This window comes from Dendrobates tinctorius, unplaced genomic scaffold (genome assembly GCF_039654945.1).
Source record: "Dendrobates tinctorius isolate UK_male_01 unplaced genomic scaffold, ASM3965494v1 ptg000015l, whole genome shotgun sequence".
Classification (NCBI taxonomy): Eukaryota; Metazoa; Chordata; class Amphibia; order Anura; family Dendrobatidae; genus Dendrobates; species Dendrobates tinctorius.
The window spans coordinates 34683550-34705719 of record NW_027361683.1 but is presented as its reverse complement, the minus strand read 5'-3'; the positions used below and the strand labels follow the sequence as shown (position 1 = coordinate 34705719).

General features: G+C 46.5%; 1 protein-coding gene across 3 annotated transcripts in view; it reads right to left on the bottom strand.

The window, feature by feature from the left end:
• The window catches only part of MECR (mitochondrial trans-2-enoyl-CoA reductase), a 74498-nt gene that overhangs the window by 5715 nt on the left and 46613 nt on the right, over positions 1–22170 (bottom strand). For all 3 annotated transcript variants that reach the window (XM_073563410.1, XM_073563425.1, XM_073563417.1), the window contains exon 9: positions 6948–7020. In XM_073563410.1, the coding sequence (XP_073419511.1) occupies positions 6948–7020 (73 nt within the window). The remainder of the gene's footprint in view (positions 1–6947; positions 7021–22170) is intronic.

Below are 22170 nucleotides of genomic sequence, written 5' to 3'. Positions count from 1 at the left end.
CCTCTATGGAGTGTACAAATTATTGTGGTCGTATGGACAGATACTCCATTGTCTGCTTGGTAACTCTGCAGTTTTTTCAGAGTTACCTTTGGTCTCTGTGCTGCCTCTCTGATTAACCCCTTTCTGACATCGGGCATAACAGTACACCAATGTCGGACTCCCCGTTTCCGGGCACATGACAGTTGATCCACCCGCGGCTGTTAACTAGCTAAATGTCGCTGTCAATCTCTGACAGCTGCACTTAACTCGCGCTTACCGGAAACGCGTCACTAAACCTGCCCATCGGTGACCCCGGCACATGATCGCAGGTCACCTATGGGTCTGCATGACAACCAGAGGTGTCCAGAAGACCTCTACGGTTGTCACTGCGGGATTGCTATGAGCACCGCCTGGTGATCGGCGCTCATAGCAAGTGAGAATTTCAGCTACATATCTGTATGTAGCAGAGCTGATCAGACAACTGCAGATTCTAGTCTCCCATGGAGACTATTGAAACATGCAAAAAGTAAAAAAAAAAAAAGTTTTAAAAAAAATATAAAAAAAAAAGTTCAAATCACCCCCCTTTTGCCCCATTCAAAATAAAATAGAAAAAAAAAAATCAATATGCACAAATTTGGTGTCGCCGCATTCAGAATCGTCTGATCAATATAAAAAGAATTAACCCTATTGCTAAACACTGTAACTAGCAAAAAAATTAAAAATGCCAGAATTACGTTTTTTTGGTCGCCACAACATTACATCAAAAGTTAGTACCTGCAACAAAATGGTATAATTAAAAACGTCAGCTCGGCATGCAAAAAATAAGCCCTCACCCAACTGCAGATCACGAAAAATGGAGACGCTACGGGTATCGGAAAAAGGCGCAATTTTTTTTTTTTTTTAAAAACAAACTTTGGAGGTTTTTTTTCACCACCTAAATAAAAAAGTCACCATTGTGGGTTTTTCTATCATTAAATGAGGGGTAGCAACAATTTTGACCACGTGTGTACATCCACAGGACCAGAGACAGGACAGCAGCCAATATCACGGCACCATCACGAGGGACACGGATCTATGATTCTACAGGAAACAACCTAGTGGTTTTCAGCTCTGATAGAATCAATACAGCGCTGCACCACTTACCATCGCTGAACCATGGATACGTTTGGAGAAAGCCAAGAATGGGATCTGCTGGTCGCCTGACTCCATGGAGATGTTCAGAGAAGCCAGGTTGTGACTTTCGTGTCAACTGGCCTTGTACCTTGTATGGACTCAATGGACTGTCATCTTCCTACGCTTGTTACCACTTCCTTTCTGTCTGTGTACTACAGGTGGAGTAGCCGAACCTGGGAGCTCTGACATAACATCTGCCATTATCCCAGCGGGTCAGCGGAAGGGTGAGACTCTGTAATGTGCACCATCTTGGGTACTTTGCTGTGACTGTTCTGTTTACTATTGTGTGTTGGTGATTCAAAAAATTAATGCAACACTGTTTTATCTGCACCCCGTGTTGTCTGACAAGCGTTATGCCCACGTTATAGGGAGAGAGGGTGTTAGGCGGGACAATCCCTGGTCCAGGCAGTTCTGGCTAGCGGAAACAGGGGAGGAGCTGCAGGGAATTGGTGTTCTCACACACCGTCCAGGGCTCCATAACCAGGGAGGCATATACACAGACCCAGCAGACCATTGATGAGGTATGCACAGCAGGTATCGGACACTACTATGTCCAACCTCATCAACTCGGCCTTGGGAAGAAGACCAGAGTGGATATATGACCTCAACAAGACACAGGAACTACAGATATGCCAGCTTGAATGGATTGAATTTCATTCAGGAACTACGAAATGCGGATGATGCCACGTGTGGACCCAATGGATACCAGTTGTTACTCTTCAATTACATGTGGAGTTTATTTTCATAAAGAGGACATGGAATATGCTCTGAGGAAACTGTATAATATAAAGTTACGTTCGTAACTGTGCTTAAAGACATATTGTGGACTGCTCCCCATAAGAGGAGAAGGACGATCAGAATCCTATCACGTCTGGCTAATTAAGATGGGGGAGCAATGTGAAGAAACCGGGTTATATCTTAAATCACCCAGACGACCAGTTTTAGCAAACCAAGAAGAATATGCTGTTATCTATACTTTTGCCTGTGTAAAGCCCCCGTCACACACAGCGATCTCGCTAGCGAGATCGCTGCTGAGTCACAAGTTTTGTGACGCAGCAGCGATCTCACCAGCGAGATCGCTGTGTGTGACACTTATCAGCAACCGGCCCCCCTGCCGGGTATCGCTGATCGTCCTGGCAAGGACATTTTTTTTGATCACTGGTCTCCCGCTGGCCAGCACGCGTAGCAGGCGGGAGACCAGCGATCTGGCGCTGGTAACTAAGGTACACATCGGGTTTCTAAGTGGCGCGCAGCGTGTTGCTTCTCGCTGGTGAAGCCGCCTGTTTGGCAGCTCACCAGCGATCATGTAGCGACACACCAGCGATCCTGACAAAGTCATATCGTTGTCGCGATCGCTGGTGCGTCGCTATGTGTGATGGGGCCCTAAGCCTGTAATAGTGACTTGTAAGCTAATATTCCATAGAACATAGTGTATGCTTATCTTTAAAGGGAAGGTGCCGTGTTTTTTCATAATTTAATGTAAAAAAGAAAATAGTATAAAAAGATATTGTGCCCTAAGCTTGACTCAGTGGTGTGTATGTTTTTTTTTTACTGTATTAATGCAGCCACTGGGGGCTGCCATCTTACGTTTCTGGCTGCTGAACAACACTTTCCATGCTCATTTACGGCAGTCCCTGGGCATAAGACACAAGAGTCGGCTCCCGACCCTATCTCTTTCATTGCAGCTGCATCAGGAGTGAACTGGGAACGCCTCTGTGGGCAGCTCAATTCACAGCTGTAGGTGTGGCCAGGCGCCATCTTATTAGAGCCCAGTGCTTTCCTTTTAGCTCCATTTACACTCCATTGCAAGCCCTGTTATCACTGATGCTGTACTGTTCCAGCATAGCAGGGCTTGGATGTTCACTCTGCACATACCAGCTGCAGGAAAGGACACAGGACAAGCTGCTGGAGACCGAGCTGCTCTTTCCAAAACACCCGACCAGCTGCTGCCCCTGCTCTTGCAAAACTTGGCAATCTGCTGGACATCTAATCCTCTCCTGTGTGATACTGACTGCTGAGCTGTGTATCTAATCCTATCCTGTGTGATACTGACTGCTGAGCCGTGTATCTAATCCTCTCCAGTGTGATACTGACTGCTGAGCCGTGTATCTAATCCTCTCCCGTGTGCTACTGACTGCTGAGCCGTCTATCTAATCCTATCCCGTGTGATATTGACTGCTGAGCCGTGTATCTAATCCTATCCTGTGTGATACTGACTGCTGAGCCGTGTATCTAATCCTATCCCGTGTGATACTGACTGCTGAGCCGTGTATCCAATCCTATCCCGTGTGATACTGACTGCTGAGCCGTGTATCCAATCCTATCCCGTGTGATACTGACTGCTGAGCCGTGTATCCAATCCTATCCCGTGTGATACTGACTGCTGAGCCGTGTATCCAATCCTATCCCGTGTGATACTGACTGCTGAGCCGTGTATCTAATCCTATCCCGTGTGATACTGACTGCTGAGCCGTGTATCTAATCCTATCCTGTGTGTTACTGCTCTCCTGAAATACTCTGCGCTGCTGTCTCCCTGCTCCTCCACCATATATCTCCCTCTGTGCCCCCCATAGACCAGCACACTGCTCTCCTGAAATACTCTGTGCTGCTGTCACCCTGCTCCCAGAATCCTTGCTGCCTGCCATCCTTGGTGACCGAAGACCCCATTCCTCTCCTCAGATCCTGTCCTGGCGATGTGTGAAAGCGAGGCAACAGGGGCCTGATATATGGTGGAAGGAGCAGGGTGACAGCAGCAGAGTATTTCTGGAGAGCAGTGTGCTGGTCTATGGGGGGCACCCTGTTCGGTGCCAGGGATTGTACATAGTGTGCTGTGTTTTATACACATGGATGGACCGTCTGCTTGTCTGCTCCACAGAAATCTAGGAAACATTTCTGCTGATTGGTGACCTGTTCTGATCCAGACTTTGCATACAAAGACAGTCAGTAACTTTGCAGGCCCCATCAAAATGGCTGCTCACTGTGTTCCTAGATGTCATCCTCTCTTTTCCCTTAGCAAACATCCAGAAGGGGAGGAGAGGAGTGACACCACACCCATGTCAGCAGATTCCGCCCATAATTACTGCAGGGCAGTAAAGTGAGCTCGATGTACACTAGGTTTTTGTGCCAAATTTCAGCAGCTGCTCCCCCTAGTGTTAACAAGTGGAAATGCCAAACTTAAGATTATTTTAAATATTTTACAAAATTAAAAACAAATGATTATTTTTTTAAGAAAATGTAAACATTAATTCTTCACATTTTTTCAATTGCTGAAAAAAAAAATTTTGGATGGCACCTTCCCTTTAACTTGTGTTTGCTGATATGCTAATTACTCATTGTAATATGGAGCCAGTTTGCTGACTCTGCAAGCAGGGAGGGAAAAACTATGCAAATAGTGTAAATAATCAAGTAATGCTACTTGATCTCATCACCATTGTTTCCCTTATCTTGATGCTGGACTGAAGTACACAGGGTAAATTTAAAAGTAGATGACATGGCTCTGCTATAAAGAGACTCAGACAGAGAGAGAGAGAGAGAGAAAGCCAGAGATTCAGACAAGGGAAAGACACTGTGAGCACAACTTAAAGGGAATCTGTCACCCCTTTTTTGCCCCTATTAGCTGCTGGCATAGACATCGGGGGCTTATCTACAGCATTCTGTAATGCTGTAGATAAGCCTCTGATGTAACCTGAAAGAGACGAAAAAACACGTTATATTATACTCACCGGGGTGGGCGGTCCGGTGGGTGTTGCGGTCCGGTCTGGCACCTCCCTTCTTCATGCGATGACGTCCTCTTCTCCCGTCCTGAAATGGCTCCAGCGCAGGCGCATTGCTCTGCCCTCAACGGGCAGAGCAGAATTCTGCAGTGCACAGGCACCAGACCTCTCCCGACGCCTGCGCACTGCAGGACTCTGCTCTGCCCTCAACTGGCCTTGTATGTACTCAATGGACTGTCATCTTTCTACGCTTGTCGTTACCTCCTCTGTGTGTGTGTGTACCACAGGTGGAGTAGCCAGCCTTGGGAGATACAGATATTCATTATGCAAACTAGGGGGCAGGTCAGTGAGGGATCAGTGACCTGTCAGCAGTCTGCATTATGAATATCTAATACAATAAGGGGTATCATACTTGTCAATAGTTACTGATCAATACATAATCAAAAATAATGGGCAACTCCTCATAATAATAATAACCTACAGAGAACAATTATTTTATTGAAAAATTACACAAAACATAGTACAACAATCAATCAGAATGAGTCGTTTCAGGATCCCACGTGGGTGTGGAGATCAATTTTATGGCACTATAAATGGCACTTTATATGTGTTTTTTTGGGGGGGCCAGCACTGGCATATGGAAACCTGATTACATATTGTTATAGATTGTTTCTTCCTCCCCAGCTTTAATGGGGATTCCCCTGATAAATCTGACTGCAGATTTTTTTTGCTCACTGGATGGAGATGCACTGTTGGTCACCAGTATTAGCAGTCAGTAATACTAGGGGTGGTTTCTCTACGTAGAGCCCTCAATTACACAGTTACTTAATTAATAATTAATTGCACAAGATGTGTTTTACCTGTATGTGCCTAATTTATACCGGATATGTTCCCCATGAATTTTCTCCACCTCAGGAGTACACTCATTCTGATTGATTGTTGTACTATGTTTTGTGCAATTTTTCAACAAAATAATTGTTTTTTAAGAAAAAAAAGTGAGATTTCTCTAGATTTGTCTCGGGGCATTTTTTGACTCTGGTGTTCTCTGTAGGTTATTATTATGAATATCTAACCAGAGCACCACATACACCAAGCCCGCCTTATGGCACGAGAATCTCATTAACACAAAATTGAAAATAAAGATTAAAGAACAACCAAGGTATCATTGTAATCAGTATAACGGCGCCAACCTGACAGTGTCTGTAGGTTACCGAGCACAATCCTGCTGACAGGGTCCCTTTAATGGTGTTGCAGCATCTGCGGCCTTTCAGTAAAGGTGTACATATTGACAGACCATGTGACACTTCAAATGCACAGAGGTAGACTTCCTGTCACTAAGCATGTGACTTATGAAAGTAATTGTTGCACCAGAAAGTTTTAGGGACTTCATAGCAAAATGGGTGATGCACATACCAATTTTTAATTATTTGATCACATAAATTTAATATATGCCTAGATTTCCATCACTTCACTAACAGACTGTTTAGTGTTGATGCATCACAAACAAATCGAATTACAAAATTATTTTAACACAGGTTGTAATGTAAGAAAATAGGTAAAAAACTGAGAGGGTGTATGAGCGAATACTATTGCAAGTCAACGTATATAAATACACACCTGGTTTAATTAGATCATTTACTAATAACATATTCTTTGTAAAGCCAATGCGACTCATTACGTAGCATCTTAGCGCTCTTTAAGTACTAATACTATTTACAGTCAGAACTAGTGTTCTATATGGATTTTACAGTACTCCGTCAATAAGGTGGATGTCTCACTTGGCTGTCATGCCCAATGACACCCCCCAAGTCCATATAACATGTCAGGGCATATTAATGCCACTCTCTCACGACCACACTCACACTAAGAACCAGAATGGAAAGCAGCTCTGAATGAAAAAGAGGTTTGGCATGAAAACACTTCTTCCAGCAAAATCAGGTGTGTAGGGGGTGCAAAGAGGAACACTTTCCTTGATTGATTTTTGCACTATAAAAAGATGTTGCATGTGTAGAAAAGGTAAATAATTTCAAGGGAAAGAAAGGAGGTAATGATCGGTAGATACCATGATACTTAAATACTCACTGTGATATCGGTCTTTTTTCCACTTCGTTACCCAGAAACCACAGAGCTTCACATTTTTGAATATTAGAGCACTCTGAAATAAAGGAAAGTGCAACAATTGTAGAAACTTACTTGACAGACCAATGGCATTCAATGAATATTACAAATATTTAAGACCTTAACCCCTTCACCCCCAAGGGTGGTTTGCACGTTCATGACCGGGCCAATTTTTACAATTCTGACCACTGTACCTTTATGAGGTCATAACCCTGGAACGCTTCCATGGATCCCGGTGATTCTGACATTGTTTTCTCGTGACATATTGTACTTCATGTTAGTGGTAAAATTTCATTCAAATAACTTGCGTTTATTTGTGGGAAAAACGGAAATTTGGCGAAAATTTCGCAATTTTCCAACTTTGAATTTTTATGCCCTTAAATCACAGAGATACAGCACACAAAAAACTTGATAACTAACATTTCCCACATGTTTACTTTACATCAGCACAATTTTGGAACCAAAATTTTTTTTTGTTAGGAAGTTATAAGGGTTAAAAGTTGACCAGCGATTTCTCATTTTTACAACACCATTTTATTTTTAGGACCACATCACATTTGAGGTCACTTTGAGGGGTCTATATGATAGAAAATACCAAAAAGTGACACCATTCTAAAAACTGCATACCTTAAGGTGCTTAAAACCACATTCAAGAAGTTTATTAACCCTTTAGGTGCATCACAGGAATTTTTTTGAATATTTAAAAAAAAAAATGAACATCTAACTTTTTTTCACAAAAAAAATACTTCAGGTTCAATTTTTTTTATTTTACCAAGGGTAACAGGAGAAATTGGACTGCAAAAGTTATTGTGCAATTTGTCCTGAGTACGCTGATACCTGATATGTGGGGGGGGACGACTGTTTCGGCGCATGGCAGAGCTCAGAATGGAAGGAGCGCCGTTTGACTTTTTCAATGCAAAATTGGCTGGAATTCAGATCGGACGCCATGTCACATTTGGAGAGTCCCTGATGTACCTAAACAGTGGAAATCCCCTACAAGTGAACCCATTTTGGAAACTAGACCCCCCAAGGAACTTATCTAGATATGTGGTGAGAACTTTGAACCCACAAGGGCTTTACAGAAGTTTATAACGTACAGCGGTACAATTAAAAAATTATATTTTTTCCACAAAAATGATCTTTTCACCCCAATTTTTATTTTCCCAAGGGTAACAGGACCCTAAAAGTTATTGTGCAATTTGTCCTGAGTACGCTGATACCCCACATGTGGGGGTAAACCACTATTTGGGCGCATGGCAGAGCTCGGAAGGGAAGCAGCGCCATTTGACGTTTTTGGCTGGAATTGAGATCGGACACCATGTCGCGATTGGAAAACCCCTGATGTACCTAAACAGTGGAAACCCCCCACAAATGACACCATTTTGTAAACTAGACCCACCAAGGAACTTATCTAGATGTGTGGTGAGCACTTTGAACCCCCCAGTGCTTCACAGAAGTTTATAACGCCCGGGCGTGAAAATAAAAAATTCGTATTTTTTCCACAAACATGATCTTTTAGTCACCATTTTTTTATTTTCCCAAGGGTACCAGGAGAAATTGGGCCCCAAAAGTTGTTGTCCAATTTGTCCTGAGTATGCTGATACCCGATATGTGGGAGAAAACTACTGTATGGACACACGTCGGGGCTCGGAAGGGAAGTAGTGACGTTTTGGAATGCAGACTTTGATGGAATGGTCTGCGGGTGTCATGTTGCCTTTGGAGAGCCCCTAATGTACCTAAACAGTGGAAACCCCCCACAAATGACCCCATTTTGAAAACTAGACCCCCTAAGGAACTTATCTAGATGTGAGGTGAGCACTTTGAACCCCCAAAGGCTTCACAGAAGTTTATAATGCCAGGGCATGAAAATAAAAAAATCGTATTTTTTCCACAAACATGATCAATTAGTCCCCAATTTTTTTATTTTCCCAAGGGTAACAGGAGAAATTGAACCCCAAAAGTTGTTGTCCAATTTGTTCTGAGTACGCTGACACCCCATATGTGGGAGAAAACTACTGTATGGACACACGTCAGGGCTCGGAAGGGAAGCAGTGACATTTTGGAATGCAGACTTTGATGGCATGGTCTGCGGGTGTCATGTGCGTTTGGAGAGCCCCTGATGTACCTAAACTATTGAAACTCCCCACAAGTGACCCCATTTTGGACACTAGGCCCCCCACGGAACTTATCTAGATGTGTGGTGAGCACTTTGAACCCCCAAGTGCTTCACAGAAGTTTATAACGCTAGTTATAGTTGGTAGAGGTTCACTCTCTGGGATCTCTACTTGCGCTGAGAAAGAAGGGGCTGTGGAATTGCTGTAGCTTGGCACTTCACTTGTTTTCCCTGTGCAGCTACCACTATTCACTTGAATGGGGCTGCATCACAGTTCCTTGCACTGCAGGTAGCTGAAAACTAATTATAAGGTAATGGTGTATCTATACAATTTGCCATCATTTGACAAGTTGGAAATAGCCTTGTAATTCTATACTTTAGACTTTCTATGCCATGTCCAATAGGTGGCACTAGAGTTCTAGTCCTCTTTCCTAATAGACAATTTGCATATGTCATATCCAGCAATATAACACAAAAATAAAAACGTATGCATGCATCCTAAATATGAAGGGGGTTCTCCAGGATGGCAAAATTGATATCTTAGGTCACCCTCATGTACAGGCAGTTAGATGAAGCTACTACATACTGTACAATGATTGGGTGATGAGATTATTTGTATCCGAACTATGACTCTCCAACAGGGGATATACTGCTGCCAAAAGGTGTCTGGCTGCATCCTATTCCCCCATTCCAAAGTAAATAAATATATTGTCAAATCTGCATGTTAATGATGAAGTTGGAAGGGGTAGAAGGATGATTTGGTGACACCTGCCAACAGTCCAATTGTAATGTGCTGCTGTAATGACATTATGGTTACCTGCATTTAAAGGGGTTTACCCATGAACAGAAGTTAATTTTAAATCAATACATCTTGGATTAATAATAACTGTCATCTGTTAACGGAAATATAGGGGGGCTTCCACATTACTGGTAGTACAAAGGCTCTGGAAAAGCGCTATGGCTCCTCACCACCCCCAAAAAGAAACATTGCAAATTCTGTATTCCCAAAACCAAATGCCCCTCCCTTCTGAGCCCCAGTGTGCTTAATCCACAGTTAAGGCCCTTTTACATTTAGCGATGCACCAGCGATCCGACCAGCGATCCCACCCGGTCAGGATCGCTGGTGCATCGATAAATGATCGCTAGTGAGCTTTCATACAGAAAGACCTCACAGCGATGCAGCAGCGACGCAGCGCACGATACTTACCATTCACACACAGCGATGAAGACGTCCTCCCGCCCGTGTCCAGCGTCGCTCGTCGTCACAGCAGGAAGCGCCCGACGAGAAATGGAGCCGGACATTCTCGCACGATCAGCGATGGACAGCGGGGGAGCCGGTCGCTGGTAAGTATCACACATAGCGATATCGCTAGCAATATCGCTATAACGTCACAAAACCAGTGACGTTTTAGCAATATTGCTAGCGATATCGCTTAGTGTAAAACCCCCTTTAGCGCCCACATGTTTGGCATTTCTGTAGTGATGAGAGCCCGCCTAATTTACAGGTGCGTATCTCCAGAAGCATGAACTGGGCATAACACCTGCTGGTGACTGCAAAGTACTGGTCACTATAACGGCAGTTTGCAATTTTCACTCAGCAACATCCACTGCTGCCTGTTTCTGGAAAACACCTATGGAGTCAAAATCATCACTACCCCTGTAGATAAATTCCCAGAGGGGCGCAATTTCCCAAACGGGGTCACTTGAGAGGGATTCTGCATATGGAATCCACAAACTATTTTATAATAATTTGTTCTCCAAGAGTCAAATAGTGCTCTGTCCCTCGAGTCTTTCCGTATGACTAAGCAGAACTATACAGACACATATGAGGTATTGCCACTTTCAGCATAACTTGTGAGACACATTTTGTAACCATGTTTACTCATTTTCCCATGTGAAAATGTAAAATCTGGGGTTAAAACTATTTTTTTGTGGTAAAAATTTGATTATTTTTTCTTCACTGCCCAATGGTATAAAATTCTGTGACCCACCTGTGGTGTCAATATGATCACTGCACCCCTAAACGTATTCATTGAGAGGTGTAAAATGGGGGTCATTTTGGGGGATTTCTGCTGTTCTGGAGCCCCATGAGCTCTACCAATGTGACAGACCCCTCAAACCAGTGCAGCAAAATCTGCACTGTAATATGGCGCTCCTTCCCTTTTGATCTTTTGCACTGTGCCTCAAAAGTAGTTTTTGACCACTTATGGGGTATTGATGTACTCAGGAGAAATTGCATAACAAAATGTTATTTATGAAGTATTTTGTGTGACATAACGCTCTGGTTTATGGGCATAAAGAGTAAAAGTTTGAACATTGTGAAAATTTCAAAAGCTTTGGCAAATTTATGATAATTTCAGAAATAAACGAAAGTCATATCTAACAAATTTTACCACTATCATGAAGTACAATATGTCACGAAAAAACAGAATCACGGGGATAAGTTGAAGCGTTCCACAGTTTTTACCACATAGGAGTGACGCAGGTCAGAATTGTAAAAATTGGTCTGGTCACAAAAGCGAAAACAGGCTCTGATGCGAAAGGGTTAAAAAGAGGCAGGGCTTTACCTCACAAGAAGTATCAGCTGTGGTATGATTAGACCATGTTCCTGTATGGTCAGACACGGCCATTACACAGTACACAGCAGGAGCACATTTATAAAAGATTATCTCAGCACAGGAGCATTTTATTTAATCACATCCAATTGTGGAACTTTTTTTTATTCCAAAATCTATCTTTTAATTTTTTATGCCCTTAAATCAGAGTCATATCGCACAAAAAACTTAATATGTAACATTTCCCACATGTCTACTTTACATCAGCACAATTTTGGAACCAACATTTTTTTTTTGTTAGAAAGTTATAAGGGTTAAAAAGTTGACCAGCGATTTCTCATTTTTTCTACAAATTTTACAAAACAATTTTTTTTAGGGACCACCTCACATTTGAAGTCACTTTGAGGGTCTATATGATAGAAAATGCCCAAAAGTGACACCACACTAAAAACTGCACCTCTCAAGGTACTGAAAACCACATTCAAGAAGTTTATTAACCCTTCAGGTGCTTCATAGGAATTTTTGGAATGTTTAAAGAAAAAAAAATGAACATTTAACTTTTTTTTCACAAAAAAAAAATTACTTCAGATCCAATTTGTTTTATTTTACCAAGGGTAACAGGAGAAATTGGACCCCAAAAGTTGTTGTACAATTTGACCCGAGTACGCTGATACCCCATACGTGGAGGTAAACCACTGTTTGGGCGCATGGCAGAGATCGGAAGAGAAGGAGCGCCGTTTGACTTTTCAATGGAATGGCTAGAATTGAGATCAGATGCCATGTCGCATTTGGGGAGCCCCTTGATGTGCCTAAACAATGGAAACCCCCCAATTCTAACTCCAACCCTATCCCCAACACAGCCCCTAACCCCAACCTGAATCCCGATCGTAACCGTAATCCTAACTTTATCCCCAACCCTAATGGGAAAATGGAAATAAATACATTTTTTTATTTTTCCCTAACTAAGGGGGTGATAAAGGGGGGTTTGACTTACCATTTATAGCGGGTTTTTATGTTTGGCAGCTATAACACACTAAAAGACGCTTTTTCTTGCAAAAAATAGTTTGTTTAAGTCAGCACATTTTGAGAGCTATAATTTTTCCATATTTTGGTCCATGTGAGGTCTTGTTTTTTGCGGAACGAGTTGATGTTTTTCTTGGCACCATATTCGGGCACATGGCATTTTATCGATTTTTAGGAGGCAGATTGAACAAAAACATGGATTTTTGTGAGAACTCACCGTAAAATCCTTTTCTCCGAGACGCTTATTGGGGGGACACAGGTACTGTGGGTGTATGCTACCGCCACCTGGAGACTGACACTAAGTAAACACAAGGTTAGCTCCTCCTCCGCCGCATACACCCTCGCCCCGATTGCGGGCGGAAACCAGTTTAGTGCAAAAGCAGTAGGAGAATAAAAAAATCAGCCTTAATGCAGATAACAATATGTCTGGAAAAGAACCACTCTGACATCAACAAAAAAAAAAAAAATGCATATTAAATAAACAAGAGCCAACTGGCTAACAGGGTGGGTGCTGTGTCCCCCAATGAGCGTCTCGGTGAAAAGGATTTTACGGTGAGTTCTCACAAAAATCCATGTTTCTCCTTTGTCTCATTGGGGGACACAGTCCCTGGGTGGGAAGTTGACTCACCAATCCAAGCTACATGCACCTCATGTCTAAAGGTGCGCCACCGCTGCTTGGAGAATCCTTCTACCTAGGCTCGCATCTGACGAAGCCTGAGTATGGACACTGCAATGTTTAGTAAACGTGTGCAGGCTGGACCAGGTTGCTGCCTGCACACCTGTTCCGTCGAAGTCTGGTGCCAAAGCGCCCAAGAGGTGCCCACTGCCCGAGTAGAGTGTGCTCTGATCCCTGCTGGAACCGGCGCACCCCTAATACGGTAGGCTGTTGTGAGTTCATTTTCCCCTTCACCGTCGATGTCTGATGAACTCCCTCTTCTGGTGAAGGAAGGTAGTGAGGCTGATTACCAAACACCTGATCTAGTAGATGATGACTGGGTAACAGGAAATTCTGACTGGATATAAGGCAGCCGACGCCCTTCTGAGTCGCTGGTGATTTCTCTGCTGGATTCTTGGAGTCCAGTCTGATTCCTGCTTCCCAAAGATAAGTTTTTGCTCTGCTATTGAACTTATTAGTTTTGTTTACCTTGTTTTTTTGGAGTTCAGCAATCCCCGGTCTGGGGTGTGCCGAGTTCCATTTTTGTATCTGATCAGTTTGTCTCTTTGCTCTGTCTTCAGAATTTACCTGGGTGCTGATATAGTCTTTTTGAAGTCCTAGCGACTTCAAGGCCTGTTTTTCCCATCAGACGGTTGGGACATTTTTTGGTAGGGTTTTTTACGGATTGCAGACAGCAGCTTTTCTATCCTGTCCTTTTTAGTTAGCTTGGGCCCCATCGTTTGCTCAACCTATCTTTCTATCTGTGTTAGTGTTTTCATCTTGCTTCACCGCCATATGTTGGGGGCTGCCTATTGCTTTGGGGTCTGCTCTGGGGCAGTTTAGATTTCCCCTTTCTTTCTTTAGGCCCATTTAGTTCTCCGGCTGTGATCGAGGGGTCTAGGGCATCGTAGGAATCCCCCACGGCTACTGTTAGTTGTTGTGGATAGGATCAGGGGTCTGCAATCCGATAGCTGCCAACCTCTCCGGTTTTCAGGACTTAGCTTGTATTTTTGTTTTTTCCTCCTTCGGTGACTCATTCATAACAGTAGGCCTCCTGAATAGTTAGACGGATCCATCTGGCTATGGTCGACTTTGAGGCAGCGAGTCCCTTCCTGCGCCCTTCGGGGAGCACGAACAGCGTGTCCGTCTGGCGAAAGGGTGCCGTCCGCGACACGTACCTTCTGAGTGCCCTCACCAGGTCTAATGTGTGAAGAGCTTTCTCCACGCGATGTACTGGCGCTGGACAAAACGAGGGCAAGACAATATCCTCATTAATGTGGAAAGAGGACATGACCTTCGGCAGAAATGGGGGAGCTGGTCTAAGCACCACCTTATCCTTGTAGAAGGTGAGAAACGGTGCTCGGCAAGACAGGGCCGCCAACTCTGAGACTCGCCTAATGGAAGTTATGGCTTCCAAGAATACCACCTTCCGGGAAAGGTACGACAAAGAAGTATCTTGTAGCGGTTCAAAAGGAGCTTCCTGCAGAAAACCCAGGACCAGGTTAAGGTCCCAGGTGTTCAGGGGCACCTTATAGGGCAGTACCAAGTGGGAGATTCCCTGGATGAAAGTCTTCACCTGCATACTGGTAGCAATTTTTTGTTGGAAGAGGATGGACAACGCTGATATCTGTCTCCTAAGGGAGCTCGGGGCCAATCCTGAGTCTAGACCTGACTGGAGAAAGGCCAAGATGTTGGGAATAGAGAATGTCAGAGAAGAAAACCCACGATCTCGACACCAAGCAAAGAAGACCTTCCAGGTGTGATGGTAATTTCTTGCCGAGGTAGGCTTCCGGGCGCTAACCATTGTAGCGACCACCTCGCGCCCAAACACCGCCTGGGTCAGAATCCAAGATTCAACGGCCATGCCGTCAAACACAGGGCCCCTGAGCTCGGGTGGAAGATCGGGCCCTGGGCCAGTAGGTCTGGGCGCTCTGGCAGTCGCCATGGTACTTCGGCAAGCAGTTGCACTTGATCTGCGTACCAAACCCGATGGGGCCAATCTGGGGCCAGCAGAATCGCTGGAACCCCCTCTGTTTTGATCTTCTTGATGACCCCCGGAAGTAGTGGTAGCGGGGGAAACAAGTATGGAAGGCGAAACTGGTTCATTGGCAGAACCAACGTGTCCACGGCGATCGCTCGCGGGTCCTGCGACCGAGCAACGAACATGGGCACCTTGGCGTTCACCCTGGAGGCCATCAGATCCACATCCGGTGTTCCCCACCGTTGTCAAATCTGCTGGAAGACCTCGGGGTGCAGCGACCATTCCCCTGACGTGACACCCTGCCGGCTGAGGAAGTCCGCCACCCAGTTTTCCACGCCCGGGATGTGAACCGCCGATATTACCGAATGGTTCGTCTCGGCCCAGTGAAGCACGTGTCCCACCTCGCGCATGGTTGCCCTGCTGCGCGTGCCCCCTTGATGATTTACGTAAGCCACCGCCGTGGCGTTGTCCGATTGAATCCGGACGAGACGTCCTGCTAGAAGGTGCTGAAAATGTTGCAGCGCCAGCCGGATCGCTCGCATTTCCAACAAGTTGATAGGGAGGCATGCCTCCTGTTGCGACCATTGCCCTTGGGTCGTATAGTGGTGAAAAACTGCCACCCAGCCGAGGAGACTGGCGTCGGTTGTGACCATTAGCCACTGATCTGGGGGAAATGGTTACCCCTGAAGAAGGGAGGACCTGCACGTCCACCACTCTAGTGACTGTCTGACCTGCGAGGATAGTCGGCACTGATCGAGCGTGAACGGATTCCTGTCCCAAGATGACAAGAGGGAGTGCTGTAGAGGGCGAAGATGAAATTGGGCAAACTGAATCGCTTCCATTGCTGCCACCATCTTCCCTAGTATCCTCATCCCAAACCGAATGGTGTGCGGGACTGGCTGTAGAAGTTTCTGGACTCCCTGCCGGAGCGCTAGGGCTTTGTCTTGAGGGAGAATTACCAACCCTCGGGAGGTGTCGAAGATCATCCCTAAAAAGGAAATCCTCTGGGCTGGGACGAGGGATGATTTTTTCCTGTTGACCAACCACCCTAAGCGGGAGAGGGTATCCAGCGTAATGCTGACATTCTCTTCACATGCCCGAAACGAGGGGCCCTTCACCAAGAGGTCGTCTAAGTATGGTAAGACGACTATGCCCCGAGAGTGTAAGATGGCCATAACGACTGCCATTACCTTTGTGAACACTCTGGGGGCAGTGGCTAGCCCGAAGGGCAGTGCTGCAAACTGGAAATGTAGGCCATTGATGGCAAAACGTAGAAACCTCTGATGCGGAGGAAAAATGGGGACGTGCAGGTAGGCATCGTGGATGTCGATAGAGGCCAAGTATTCTCCTTGCCCCATGGCCGATATAACTGAACGGAGAGATTCCATTCGGAAATGTTTGATCCTGATGAACTTGTTCAGGAGCTTCAGGTCCAAAACCGGCCTGACTGTCCCGTCCTTTTTGGGGACCGCGAACAGATTGGAATAAAAACCCTGAGCCTTCTCGTGCTCTGGTATGGGAACAATGACTCCGCTGCGCTGGAGGGAATTGATGGCCCCTAGCAACGCCCTTGCTCGGGGCTCCACTTTGGGAAGTCGGGACAGGAAAAACGTTTTGGGGGACATTTGATAAACTCTATCTTGTACCCTGAGGACACCAGCTCCGCCACCCATGAGTCGCGTGCTACCGCGACCCAGACATGGCGAAAGCAGAGCAGGCGGCCGTCTACTCTGCTGATGTTGCCTAAAAAGTGCTCCGAGTCATTTAGCTGAGGGTCTCTGGACCCTGGTTCCCCTTGACCTGGGCTGGTGCGCACGCATCCTCCCCAATGGGTTGGCTCTGTATGAGACCTGACGCTCCCTGTCCTGGTTGGCGCGACTTAGAGTGGCAGAGCTGGCCGCTGCCGTCCACCCAGGGTTGCGAAAGGCCCGAAACCTCGCCTGAGCCTGGCGAAACGGGTGTTTGACCTTTTGATGCGGGAGGAAGCTGCTTTTTCCCCCTGTAGCATTGGAGATGAGTTGGTCTAACTTTTCCCCGAACAGGCGGCCACCCTGATAAGGAAGAAAGTCAAGGATTTCTTGGAAATTGAATCGGCCCGCCATGTTCTTAACCATAGGGTTCTCCTAATGGCTACTGCGTTTGCGGCCGCCAGTGCCGCACAATTGCCCGTATCCAAGGAAGCGTTGATTAAGTAGTCACCAGCCATAGCAATCTGACTCGCGATCTCTGATACCTCCGCAGGCAGGTCTCTATCCTGCAAGACCTTGTGCAATGACTCTGATCATGACATCATGGCCTTGGTACCCATGTTGCCGCGAACGAGGGAGAGAGTGCCGATCCTGATGCTTCAAAAACTGAGCTAGCCAAACTCTCTATGAGCCGATCAGTGGGGTCCTTAATAGACGAACCACTAGGTACGGATAACAAGGTTTTCGAGGCCAACTGTGACACTGGTGGATCCACCACCGGGGATTCCTCACATTTCTTACAGAGCTCCGGGGCAAACGGATATCTTGCCTCTAACGTCTTCCGGCCCGAGAAATGATTATCCGGCCGTTCCCTGTGACGCTGCACTATGTCCTCAAACTCTGGGTGTGTGACAAACACTCTATGCGGACGCTTAAAGGATAACCTATGGCCTGAGCCCAAGGTGATGTTATCCTCAATCCCCAGCGTCTGATTAATGGCTTCGATGAGGCTACTGTTTCTCGACATCCCGGGGTATCTAGGTCCAGCGGCTCGTTTGAGTCGTAATCTGAACTCTGCCTGCTCCCGACAACCGGTGAAGGAGAGCGTGATGCCGAACTCACAGATGCCGAGGCACCGGATGGGCCGGGAGATGCCGTGAGGGTTCGTTTCCTTTGCACCTGCCTGGAATGAGAGCGGCCCCTGCAGGCCGGAGGCTCTTGTGAGGTGAAGGACCCCTCCCAGATAAGCGAGCCACTATCCTTGCCCCTGTCTGGGGAGTGAAGAGACTTGATCGCCTTTGTAAGCGACGCCATAGACTGTTATAGTGCTAGGGCCCATTCCGGAGGATTTGGATCACTGGGCTCTGTCACAGGGTAGGGCTCCTGGGCGCGTTCGGAATCGCAGGTTTCGCATAATTTAAACGAAGCCCTACAGGAGATGCATGCAGCGTATAGGAACGTGTGCGTCTTCCCTTTCCCAGCCATACTGTATTCGCCAGGTGTCACTACTGCCCTGCTAGGGGATGTGGGGGGGGGGTGTGGAGAGCACTCCTCGCTTGTCCGTAGCGTGCCTTTCGCGGTCAGGATCGCACCTACCCGGTCCTGTGTCCCCCACACGTGCTGCTTCTCCTCTCTGCTGTGCACGGTCCTGCTATGGGCGGGCCGACCGTTCTCTCCTAGATTGCGGCCTACCCTGATGCGAAGCGGGGGGCTAAATTTATCCGGCGCCCGCCCAGGAAGTGACATCGCGCAGGGAGGGCGGGACTTCCGGCCGCGGCCTACCACTGGCCGAAGCCGCGGGCTGGATTTTTAGTGTCCGCCCACTAAGGAGTGGCGGCGGGCGGCAGGCCGCCTCATACCAAGGACGGAGCCGGCGCCGGTACCCGGCGTCCGTCCCGCCGCCAGGGGGGAAGGAAAAGGAAGTGAGGGGGCCTACACTGGGACCCCTGTCAGTCCACTCCTGCTCTACGAACCCGGGCACCTTGACAATGCATGAACCCGCTGTTCTCCCATTCTGCTGATGGGAGCACTCCCGCAGAGCCTAGAAGCGCACGAAGTAAGGGCTCTCTGGAAGCCGCCGCTCCCCAGCCATCCTATACATGCTGGATGCTGATGACTTCTTCAGGTAGAGGGAAGGGGGGTGATGTCCAGGACGGTGCAGGCACCCTAGCTCCGTCCTCCTTCCAGGGCTGAGGAGAGGGACCGTCCGCCGCCTTGCAGCACCGCCGTCTAGCGTTGGTGGAGCAGTGGGGGCCGCTCGGACTGTCTTGTGCCTCTGTACAGCCCATGGTTTCCGTACCTAGGGGTGGTCAGGGCTAAGTCCGGCCTCATGTCCCTCGTCGCGGGAGATGATACGTGGAGGGATACTCACACTTGCTCGCCCGTTGATGGGTTTGGGGAAATCGGACCCTTTCAATAGGATCCGTTGTCCCTGGCTAATCTTCATAGCAAAAAGAGAGAGAAAAAAGTCTGGGGAAAAATGACCCAGATATGTCCCACGGTGCGGGAAAGGATACGGGGAGACGATACTCACACGTGCTCGCCCGTTGTTGGTTTGGGGAGATCGGACCCTTTCAATAGGGTCCGTCGCCCCTGTCTTATCTTCATTAAAAAAAAAAAAAGAAAAAGGAGTCTGGAGAAAAAGGACACTGAGCATAAAACTGGTTTCCGCCCACAATCGGGGCGAGGGTGTATGCGGCGGAGGAGGAGCAAACCAGGAATTTCTTTGTTTTTTTTTTTTTTTTTTTTTGGGGGGGGGGGGGGGAGGGAGTGTTTACACTGTTCTATGTGTGGTAAAATTGATAAAGCAGTTTTATTCTACGGGTCAGTACAATGAGGGATACCTCATTTATATCAGTCATACACTCCTGTGCCTCCATTCAATGTCAGCAAGCAGTTAATCCTGAATGCTATCTATGTGTTTTCAACTCTGCAAACTTATATCTGGTAACCAGCTTTTCCAATCTCTGCTCTGAATCCACTCCTGTGTCTCCATTCAATGTCAGCAAGCAGTTAATCCTGAATGCTATCTATGTGTTTTCAACTCTGCAAACTTATATCTGGTATATAGTTTTTTCAACTTACTCTGCTTGTCCCCTTATGTTGTGAGGTCAAGAAACTTTTCAAAGTGCTTTATGATCCATGTAGTGCTGGACATGTGTTTATTTGACCACAACATTTTATTGGGTCCTGGTGTCTCAATTTAGTGTGATTGATTAACGAGAAGAGAGAGCCCAAAAAAAAAAAAAAAAACTTAGCCTTAACCTCCTATATATTCAGACATAGCTAGGGGGAGCATTTATGCACATGTAATCGAAGTACATGTATCAAAGTACTTCTGGCAGTTATAACATGGCAGTTAGACAGGGCAGGAGACAGGTAAGACATTTATATACATCTACTCCCTGTACATTTGGAGTACAACAAATATATACCATATGCATTTGTGTAATGTATATCCTTGCCGCTGCATTCACACACATCCACCGCCCTTGCATTAACTCTCCACACTCCATCCATATTGGCCCCTCGCTTCTTTCCTCTCCTATGTATAGCACTCATGCTCTTTTCACATTGTTAAATTGCACAGATCCAGGCAGTCCCACCATTCAACACCAGAGACGCTCTCACAAATCACTTAACCATCTGCTCAATCTTTCTATCCTCCTTCTCCTAGTCGCAGGAGACATTGCTCCCAACCCTGGTCCCCCATGTTATAGAAAGTCAAACCCCCCCACTGCTACACTCAGAAACCCCTCTAATCTTATTAATATTCCCTGCATGCCATCTGTCTCTCTTAATTGTGCACTTTGGAATTCTCGCTCAGTGTGTAACAAACTCTCCTTCATTCATGACTTCTTCCTTTCTAATTCTCTTAACCTCCTGGCTCTTACTGAAACCTGGATCCAGCAGTCAGATACTACCGCTGCTGCTGCTCTTTCATACGGGGGGCTACACTTCTCTCATACCCCAAGATCAGACAATAGAGCTGGTGGAGGCGTTGGTCTGCTCCTATCACCAAAATGTACCTTTCAGGTTATCCCTCAAGTACCCTCACTTGTCTTCCCTTCTTTTGAGGTCCATGCCGTCAGACTCTACACCCCTTTCTCCATGCAAGTGGCGGTGGTGTATCGTCCTCCCGGCCCCTCCCATCAGTTCCTGGATCATTTTGCCACTTGGCTTCCACATTTTCTCTCCTGTGACATCCCTACCCTCATCATGGGAGATTTCAACATCCCCATTGCTCTTCCCCTCTCCCCATCTGCTACTCACCTTTTATCTCTAACCTCCTCATTTGGCCTTTCGCAGCTTACTAATTCTCCAACGCATGAAGACGGAAACTCCCTCGACTTGGTCTTCTCTCGGCTTTGTGCAGTGGATGATTTTGCAAACTCCCCTCTCCCGCTCTCTGACCACAATCTTCTTTCATTCTCTATAAAGAACTGCCAGGCTGCTCAGGTCACCCCCACTGTCCAGACTTATAGAAACATACAGGCCATTAACACCCAGAAACTTCTGAAGAACTTGCAGTCTTCATTGGCCCCTATCTCCTCCCTCTCATGTCCTGATTCTGCATTGAAGCATTACAATGAAACACTTCAAAGTGCCCTGGATGAATTTGCACCCCCTATAAATAGAACACCACAACACAGACGGCGACAACCCTGGTACACGGTGCAAACACGTTTCCTGCAGCGGTGCTCCAGGTGCGCCGAACGTCTGTGGAGAAAATCCAATCTACACGAAGATTTCATCCATTTTAAGTTTATGCTTAGAACATACAACACTGCCCTTCACCTCTCCAAACAAACCTATTTCAACACCCTCATCACCTCACTGTCCAACAACCCGAAACGTCTCTTTGACACTTTTCATTCTCTACTCAATCCAAGAGTACAGGCCCCAACCACGGAGCTCCGAGCTGACGATCTGGCCAATTACTTCAAAGAAAAAATTGACCAGATCCGACAGGAAATTATCTCCAAATCCCCTCATACCATGCACTGTCCTCCCTCCCCCACTGCATCTAACTCACTCTCTGATTTTGAACCAGTCACAGAAGAAGTAAGCAGGCTCCTTGCATCTTCTCGCCCAACTACTTGCACCAGTGACCCATTTCCGTCACATCTCCTCCAGTCCCTTTCCCCTGCTGTCACCCCTCACCTAACTAAA